The 10,020-nt window shown below is 41.0% G+C and overlaps 1 protein-coding gene across 3 annotated transcripts in view; it reads right to left on the bottom strand.

Annotated features, from left to right (window-relative positions):
- Positions 1 to 140: 140 nt before the first annotated feature.
- Positions 141 to 10,020, bottom strand: part of LOC106873733 (GTP-binding protein 1) — a 27,214-nt gene continuing 17,334 nt past the window's right edge. For all 3 annotated transcript variants that reach the window (XM_014921222.2, XM_014921225.2, XM_014921221.2), the window contains exons 2-11: positions 9,346 to 9,936; positions 8,080 to 8,188; positions 7,036 to 7,216; positions 6,041 to 6,287; positions 4,816 to 4,911; positions 4,139 to 4,377; positions 2,624 to 2,768; positions 1,889 to 2,071; positions 1,006 to 1,141; positions 141 to 890 (exon numbers count right to left, since the gene is read on the bottom strand). In XM_014921222.2, the coding sequence (XP_014776708.1) occupies positions 274 to 890; positions 1,006 to 1,141; positions 1,889 to 2,071; positions 2,624 to 2,768; positions 4,139 to 4,377; positions 4,816 to 4,911; positions 6,041 to 6,287; positions 7,036 to 7,216; positions 8,080 to 8,188; positions 9,346 to 9,456 (2,064 nt within the window). In that variant the 5' untranslated portion in view covers positions 9,457 to 9,936 and the 3' untranslated portion in view covers positions 141 to 273. The remainder of the gene's footprint in view (positions 891 to 1,005; positions 1,142 to 1,888; positions 2,072 to 2,623; positions 2,769 to 4,138; positions 4,378 to 4,815; positions 4,912 to 6,040; positions 6,288 to 7,035; positions 7,217 to 8,079; positions 8,189 to 9,345; positions 9,937 to 10,020) is intronic.

Genomic DNA, 10,020 nt, shown 5'->3' with positions numbered 1-10,020 from the left:
CATATACATACATACATACATATATATATATATATATACATATATATACATAGATATATATATACATATATATATATACACATATCTATATACACACATATATATATATATACATATACATATGTATATATATATATATATATATATACATATATATTACATGTGTGTATGTGTGTATAGTTATATACATATACATGTGTCTTTGAATGCATGTGTGTGTGCGTGTGCTTGTGTGTGTGTGTGTGTGTGTGTGTGTGTATGATATGCGTAAAATCAAGCGCGTGGTACTGTAGATGCTGGAATAGAAGGTGAGGAAGGGGATGAGGAGCTGAAATCCATGTCAACATCCGAGTGAAGCGCAGTCGCTGTTGTGGCAGCACCAGCAGCAGTGGTGTTGCTAATTGATGTTAATGATAACGAGGACAAAGCAGAAGCCGTAGATGTTGCAGCAGGGTCACCTGTCGTCAAAGAGCCGTCGCTTGCTGCTGTCATTGACACCGTCGAATGCTGCTGCTGCTGATTGTAGTAATATGGCGATCTGTGGTTTCTCGGTCGACGCCCCTTCTTGTTCTGTTTCTGTGAATCGTTCTGCGACCTTCCCGCCTGACCGCTCCCGTCTTGATGCGATTTCTTGCCAGACCGTTGGTGCCGAGTGTAATGGTTGTTGGTGGCGCCAGCCGAGCTATTGTTGTTTCCAGTCTGCAGGAACAGCTGTGTGACGGTACCCACAGCTTTCGTACGGCCCTCGCGAAACACCATCTTCATGTCGGTGCGCAGGTACTCGGGGTTCTTTATGAAGCGGAACCGAACGAGGGCCTTGTCACCCGTGCGCAGCGTTTCCTGAGACATGGAGATTATAGATGCTGTCTGGCGTACACTGCCAACATGGACTGCAAAGAAAAAGAAAAAGAAAACACAAATTACACCTATACTAACAAACACACGGACACGTACATACAATCATACCTACACACACACACACACGTACAAATATTAGCTCCTTACCCATGGCCTGGTATCTGACGCTGATTGTGGTAGGGTGGTGCAAGACAAGAATTTCACCTTGAAACTCCCAGCATGCTTTTGGTTCACGTTTTGGTGACACCATAACCATACCTTTACGTATAGAAGACCTTTTAATCTGGTGATCAGAAAAATGAAATCAACAGAACAGATTAGCATGCATTTGAATAAGAAGATATATAAATAAATAAATATATAAATAATCAAGTAAAGGACGGTACCCACACAAGTAATCTTCAGGAGTGCCTTCGGATTTAATTATCTCCTGGTTGCTTAAACACTTCAGCCTATCCCTTGAATGTTTAGACAATCCTATCATATACCCATATATATATGCAGTTTACAGTTCCATCATATGTAGTATCAACAAAAATAAGTACTCCAGTGAGAGATAAATATTATTTAATATACACAATTACCAAAGAGCTTCTAATAGTTTCATGCTTTAAGGTACATTAAATTGACAGAATTATATAAAAGGGCACGTGTCTCCAAGCAATCTTTCAGGCACAGGACATAACATCCCGGCTTTTAATTACATTTAATGACATGAACTGAACCTGAAAGACTGCTTGGAGATACATGTGACAACAATAAATAATGGTTTCTACTAAAGGCACAAGGCCTGAAATCTCGGGGGAGGTGACTGGTCGATAACATTGGCCCCAGTGTTTCACTGGTACTTAATTTATCGACCCCAAAAGGCTGAAAGGTAAAGTCGACCTCAGTGGAATTTGAACTCAGAACATAAAGACAGGTGAAATGCTGCTAAGCATTTTGCCCCGCCGTGCTAACGATTCTGCTGTCTTACCACCTTAATAACGATAAACAATAACAACAAACGCAACAACAACTGCTGACTGACCTTCTTTAGGGCAAACGATGCTGTCTGACCACCTCGGACCTCTTTGACCGGCATGCGCTTGCGATGTATACTTTTGATGACAATACTCTGGAACTGTCCGAGGGAATCTGGCCCCAACAGGATGGTGTCATTGAGTTTGATGAGTCCCCTCAGTAAGGTACCAGATACAACAGTGCCAACTCCCTGTAAAAGAGACAGGGTTAGATTTCTGTTAGGGAGGTGAAGGTAATGTGGCAGAAAGGTGTGTGTGGGGATAAGTGGAAAGAATTGGGGGAAGTGAGAGAGAGAGAGAGAGAGAGAGAGGGAGAGGGAAGGAGAGAGGGAGGGAGAGAGAGAAAGAGACAAAGCGAGGGAAGGACCGAGGAAGGGAATTTAATAAAGGAGAGAGAGAGAAATGGAGAGAGAGAGGTGGAGAGATATACCAAAAAAATTGAGTGGAGCCATGAAAGGAGGAGAGAGAAAATGAGAGAGAGAGAGAATGAAAGAGAAAGAGAAAAAGGAGTGAGACACTCAAAGAGAAATAATGAAGATATGAAAGGAAGAATGACAGAAAATGAGAGAGAGAAAGAGAGAGAGTAAGAAAGAGAGAAATACACAAAGAAAATAGAGTGAAGATATGAAAGGAAAATAGAGAGAGAGAGAGAGAGAGGGAGGTAGAGAGAGAGAGAGAGAGAGAGAGGTAGAGAGATAAAGAGGGTGAGGCTAAGAAAGCCAAGAAAGCCGAGTAGAACTTACAGGTACAGAGAACGTATCATCAATTTGAAATTCAGCTGGCTGCGTCACATCGTATTTGTGTCGTGTGGACAACAGGTTTAGAAACATCTTGAGTAAGCCAAGGTTTTCACCAGTCACATTAGAAACTTGGAATATTGGACACATTCTGTGGAACCATACATGGAAATATAACAAAAAGAATACATCAATCGTCCGTATTTAGGTGTACAAATAAAATGTCTCCCTCTTTCTTTCTCTCTTTCATTGTATATACAGGATACAGATGGTAGTTGAGGATAGATTTATGGATTTAAAAAAACGCTTATATAATAACAGAAAAAAATCTGTATTTTAATAAAAATAACATAAACACATTTCGAGCATGGCCATTGCCAGTACCGCCTGACTGGCCCTCGCGCCGGTGGCACGTAAAAGCACCCACTACACTCTCGGAGTGGTTGGTGTTAGGAAGGGCATCCAGCTGTAGAAACTCTGCCAGATCAGATTGGAGCCTGGTGTTGCCATCCGGTTTCACCAGTCCTCAGTCAAATCGTCTAACCCATGCTAGCATGGAAAGCGGATGTTAAACGAAGATGATGATGATGAATTTTAATGCATGCACACACACACACACACACAATAATTCTTGTAGTAGTTTCGTTTGTGGTGGGATTCAAAATGGATTTATATTTTGCCATCAATTAAAAGATGACAGTTTACAAATAACCCAGTAGCAGGCAAAGATGTCTCAATAGAACCACACAATCAAGTGTTCAAGTGGTTTCACTTGAGTCGAATTGGGTTAAGTGGCCCCAACAGTGAAAGGCACTTGTGCCAACATACCTTCTATGTACAGAAATATGCATTTATACATGCATCTCACACAAGTGCTGCAATCTGAGTTCTTTTACAGGGCTTAGAAAAACTGAAGGACCACTACAATAAGTGTGTGAATCTGGAGCGGGTAATATCATCATCATCATCATCATCGTCGTTTAATGTCTGCTTTCCATGCTGGCATGGGTTGGACGGTTTGACTGAGGACTGGCGAGCCAGGAGGATGAACTGGGCACCAATCTATTCTGGCAGGGTTTCTACAGCTGGATGCCCTTCCTAACGCCAACCACTCCAACATTTTATGTGCCACCGGCACGAGGGCCAATCAGGCAGCACTGTCAATGACCTCGCTCGAATAGTGCTTTTTAAGTGCCACCGGCATGGGAGCTAGTCAAGTAAGAAACACACAAAAACTGTTAGATTCACTTCAACATTTAAATTTAATTTGCCAAAGTATTTTTGTCGCTTTGAGACCGTGACTTGTTCACTGACAAAATTCTGTGCTAGCGAATGACTGAAAGAAATGTTTTTGTCATCTACATTCCAAAGATGGAGCTTTGTATCTTTGTTAGAAACTAGTTCCTTCCTCAGAGGAAAAGTTTAAATCATTCAAAACAGAAGAGAAACCCACATAACATATAACATTTTCAATGAGATTTTTAGTGAAGCCCACAGTGAAGTCTTTTCGTTGATATTTACCTCTCAGATGTGAAGTTGGTGGCTGTACAAACAACATTGTCTTTGTTCTGAACTAAAACTGGAATCTTCCGGCAACCAGAGGACTTGAGCATACGCTGTAACAGTTTCATGGTGTCCTGCATCACGTTGGGTGGGCACATGTCAATCTTGGTCACAACGACGAACACTGGGACATTGAGGGCCAGTGCTAGTCGGAGATGTTCCTTGGTCATTCCTACCACCCCAGCGTTGGCACCAATCTGCAGAGACAACGGGGACAATCAATTTATTACATTGACTGCAGAAGAAGTTTCTAGAAACTTCCACATGTATAAATATGAACACAGATAATGTATACACAGATAAATATACACACAGATAATATATACACAATATATACACAGATAAAATATACACAATATATACACACAGATAAATATACAGACAGATAATATATACACAGATGATATATGCACAGATAAAATATGCATAGATAAATAAACACACAGATAATATATACACAGATAAAATATACACACAGATAAAATATACACAGATAAATATACACACAAATAATATATACACACATGAAATATACACATATAAATATACACACAGATAATATATACACACAATAATATATATACACATGGCTGGACATTCTGGGGACAATAAGAAGTTAAGAATATAAGAATTACCATGAGCATAGCAAAGTCTGGCGCATGCCCTGTCATTCCAAATACTGTGGTCTTCAGATATTTCTCATGTCCAGCTAAATCTATAAAAGTGATCACCTGAAATATAGAAACAAGCGGTCAATAATAATAGAATAATAGATCTTTTGAGGGGGGGGGGATGGGCTACTCGACCTGAAGAAAATTCTAACTGGGCCCCACCTGCAAGGTCATGCACTGTTTATCTTGATATGAGATCACCATGTCGTGCACATATGGTCGTGATGCATGTGCCTGGTGTACCCTTATCAGACAGGTAGTCATGATGGGTATACTGGGCTTCGTATATTTTACCCCAGTGTCACTTTGATGGCATGTGCTGCTCTCTCCCTCAATAATAATCCTTTCCACTACAGGCAAAAGGCCTGAAATTTTGTGGGGAAGGGTAAGTCGATTACATTGACCCTTGTACTCAGCTGGTTCTTAATTCATCGACCCCAAAAAGATGAAAGGCAAAGCTGACCTTGACAGAATTTGAACTCAGAACATAGCACAGGCGAAAAACCGGTAAGCATTTCGTCCAACATGCCAACAATTCTGCCAGCTCACCACCTTCTCTCACTCGATAATAGTAATGATAATAATAATAATAATAATAATAATAATAATAATAATAATAATAATAATAATGATTCTTTCTACCATAGGCACAAGGCCTGGAATTTTGGAAAGGGGGGAGGGGGCTAGCTGATTACATTGTGTTCAGTATGTGACTGGTACTCTGAAAGTAATGAAAGTCAAATCTGACCTTCGTGACATTTGAGTGTGTGTGTGTGTGAATGAGTCAGTGCGTTTGTGTCTGTGTATGTATATCAAATCAATGAGTGTGTGCGTGTGTGTGTGTTTGTAGGGAAGGAGCAGTCTAAACATAAACATTCCAGGGACACACCCTTTTTTGTTGCTTTTGGATGAGGTCACAAGTTGCAGAGGATCATCTGGTGATTTAAATCATACTTGACTCGTAGTTTTAATTAACCGACCCCCCGGAAGGTTGAAAGATAAAGGTCAATCTTGGCAGGGTTTGAACTCAGAACATAAAGACTGTAACCAAATACCAGAAAGGCATTTTGTCTGTTGCTCAAATGGTTCTGTCATTCTACTCCCACCACTCCCCAACAACAACAACAACAACAACAACAACCCACATAGCAAGTAAAGAGGTAGCAAATATCCTTGGGAGGTATCTTACCTTTGAGGACTGTTCACAGATCTTTATCCAATCGAGGTTCCCATGTTCGGGTTTATTGACAACGTTGCCGGCAACATCGAAGCCTAAAATATCGTTTCCAACACTGCTTGTACGACCAGACACCATTTCGTGTTTGTGTCGGAACAGCTTCTGACGTGCAATGCCACGCCCGTTGTCAAGTTCTCCATGGGTGAGTACACCTAGAAGGGTGCTCTTGCCGGCGTCCACATTACCCACCACGGCAACCCTGTTGGGAAAACAATGAAGAAGTTGGTGAGAAGATGGGGAAAACTAAACGTTTTATTTTTCAGCGATAAACTTAATACATTTCATTTTTTCTTTTTTACTTGTATCAGTTATTTGATTATGGCCATACTGGGACACTGCCTGGAAGGGTTTTTTTGTGATCCAAGAAATCGATCCCATGACTAATTTGTTTTCTTTTTAGCCTAGTACTTATTCTATCAGTCTCTTCTGCTGAAACACTAAGTAACGAGGATGTAAACAAACCAGCACTGGTTGTCAAGCAGAGATGGAGGACAAAAATAAAGACACACGCACACACGTACGATAGGTTTCTTTCAGGCTGTTCAAAATCACCCTCCCCACCAAGCAAACTTGGTGGGGATGCCAGTTTAGTTGCTGACGACTCAACCATGCAACAAATTGTTCTGCTTTACGTGTTACCAGTAGTGCTCAAGAGTGACCTGACATAACACACACACACACACACACAAAATTATATTCAGCTTGTCATAACATGCATTTGTGTGTTACACCTAGAATACACATACTATTACTCCGTTACAACATGTGTTTGTATGTCAAACCAATAACAACATTAACCATAGAATTAAAACACATAACTAAAATCATAAAAGGCGTAATTGAACCCGCACCCATGTGGTTGGGAAGCAAACTTCTAACCACACAGCCACACCTATAATAAGCATATAAAAAGACCTAAACATAAATATAAATGAAGAAATATCCACCTTATTTCCATAAAATCCTGCTGGGCCACTTTCTTTCGTAGAAGGAACTCTGACACTTTCCCCTTTTCTGCCTGCCTCACACGCAGGCAGACACACTCCAAACCCAGGGACTGGGCTATACTCTGTAGAGTGGCAACTGATGCTTCGAGATCTTCATCTTTTAATCCTGGTTTATCTCCCTCTGAAAGATTAGGAACACATTTGGAAATTCAGCAGGAGAAATCAGAGCTTAGTCAGAGAATAGAAGACAGAACGCCAGAGAAATCCTCTCTATACCGATCCATCTGAGACCACCTCTGATTCTGTGACACAAAACTGATTATTTAAAATTATTTGTATTTAAATTAAAACCTTCTGTTCTAATTTGCTATATTGTGAATCCCAGCTTAATCCTTTAGAATATAAACTGGTTTATCTTCCTAATACTAACCTCTTTACAGAGTGTACTGGGCGCTTTTTGCATGGCGCTTGCATGCGTGAGGTCACCGAAAAACTCACAAGACAAGATCCTTTAACTTAGTGTGGTTGGATGTAATATTGAGGAAAATGGGTTTGTGCTAAGCGTAATATAGAGGGACAGGAATAGGTCTTTTGCTGAAGAGGAGATACCCTTCCACACCAAATGTTCCGATCGAATGATGAGGCATCTCATCTGTGCTCACCATGACAACAGATGACAGCAGCAGTTTGCTTACTGAACTGGATGATCCTGGCCATCGACAGTTTGTTTGTTCATCTGCTCAGCACCTGGTCTTATTTGCTATTGATTCAATAAGATTCATTCGCCAAAAGGTTTCGCATCCACCATGCTTCATTCCATGATTTCAACATAATTCTGGCTCAGGTGGTTACATGCAATTTAACCCATGGCCAGGACCCTGATGGGTGCTATCACTCCAGGCCGGAATAGACCTGGGAACAACAGTTACTAAGGGGTTGTTTTGTTCCTTAATTCCTCAAGACCCTGGAATTCCCAAATCGGAGCCCCACCCCCAGACGCAGTTTAAAGTCATAGCCAAGACAAGAACGTCCAAAGATACTTACCACCAATGCCTATAACGTAGATGTTCTCCCCTTGCCCCTCTTCAACTCGGGCCTTGATTATCTCGGCAAGGGAATCATACTCTTCACTGGTTGGACTCACAAGAGCCATCTAGTGGAAAGAGAAAGACAACAAGGGAGGCAATCATTGAGAGGAACAGAAATTTACACGTATACATTGTTACCATGACAACAACTTGTAACACACCATGTGACTGTGGTAATCCAGCTTAACTTGGTTGGTTCAGAGGAAAATAATTTGAAGTGGATATTTATCAGAAAATTACTATTTTTAAATCTCAAAACGAGAGATATTCAGCAACAGTACTTTGTAGTAAAGATTGTTTGCCAACACGGCTAGGACCCTGACAGGTGCTATTTACTCCAGGCCAAAATATACCTGGGAACAACAGTGGCTAAGGGGTTGTTTTGTTCCATAGTCCTCAAGACCCTGGAACTCCCAAACTGGAGACCCATTTTTCTGGATGTTTGTTTCATGGCATCAGCACTGGTGAGGTACCAAGACAGAATCCAGCCCCCCCCCCCCCCGGCTGAGTGGGGAAATAGTATTGAGGAGTGTGAAAGTATGACAGAAGGACAGGAGCAGATCCCTTACTGAAGAGATGAATACGTGGCCTCCTTAAGTACTCAATACACGCACAATAGGGTCTTCACATATGTAATACAGTGAGGTAAAAAACAACTTCAATCAACTGAGATTATCCAAGTGATAACTAGGTAAAAACTCCCTCCATGGGTGTTTGAGATCTAAACACAACAAGCAACCCCCTTTAAGATCAGCCGACTGAAATAATTGGGCAGTACAGTCCCTGTGGTCTATGAGGTTGCCAACGAGAGCTGCATCTCCTTTACACCAACTGTTGCAGTTACTATGGTCACCAATGGCAGTGACATCTGAGTCAAAGTCGGTAGGTCGCAACAGAGTCAAGAATCAGTTGCCAATCCCCGTGACAACCCCCAACGACTAGAACCACTGCAGAAATGATAACCCACTTTTAGTATTGCTCTACTATAGCAGTCAGCCAATAGACCCAGCACTGCTTGTATGATGGCCTTTCAAACCAAACTGACTGACCGACCACTCGTCCATTGAAAGCAAGTATTAATGGATGGGTAGTAGTGACAGTATGACAGAATTTCAGAATAGCAGAACAGTGGAACATCAGAATGTTAGAATAACATGTAAAGTGAAGCGAGAAAAGGAAACAAGCAAAGCAGAGAAAAAAAAAGGGGGGTGAGATTCTTTACCTTTGAGGTCAGTGCTGACATCTCGGTGTCCATATCATCAGGAGCAAAAAGATTGGTTCCGTTGGCCATGTCGTCTGTTGGCGTCTGCAATGTTTCCACTGCAGTAGCCATGGTTACTGCCGCTTATATTGCTACTGTTGTTGTTGTTGTAGCAATTGGAGAACAAATTCTAACCGAAGAGGTGTCCCGGTAGAATAGTCAAAGGTTTGCAGTAAATCTTATGCCTCCTAGAACCAGGTAGACTGATGTGTTGTGACGTTTATGCCTCAGCCTTTTTGCAACTACGTTGGTGATGTTGACAATGTAACTATTTGGCTCCGACCAGGAATTGAAACCCTGATTCATCAAATCAGAATATAAGATACCCTTTACTCTCTATTATAAGAGCCTTTGTCCAGATCCTTCAAAAATTAGTCTGAAGTAGTATTGGGGGGAAAAAACAAAAAAGGGGCATAGAAACTATATCCCTTTCTTCTTCTTTTTTTTTTGTCTATTTTGGTTTAACCGCTGTATCTTCTGGTGCTGTTTCTTTCATGTGCATATATTGAATATACAAATTCTTGATAATTTTAAAATATTCACCGGGAGTTCCTGAAGGTAAAAAAAATGAAAATACAATATAAATTCAAGCATTTAAATCATCATCATCATCATCATAAAATTGGTTTTTAAACA

This window comes from Octopus bimaculoides, chromosome 23, assembly GCF_001194135.2.
Source record: "Octopus bimaculoides isolate UCB-OBI-ISO-001 chromosome 23, ASM119413v2, whole genome shotgun sequence".
NCBI lineage: Eukaryota > Metazoa > Mollusca > Cephalopoda > Octopoda > Octopodidae > Octopus > Octopus bimaculoides.
The sequence above is the reverse complement of the archived record's forward strand: the minus strand, read 5'-3'. Positions and strand labels throughout refer to the sequence as shown.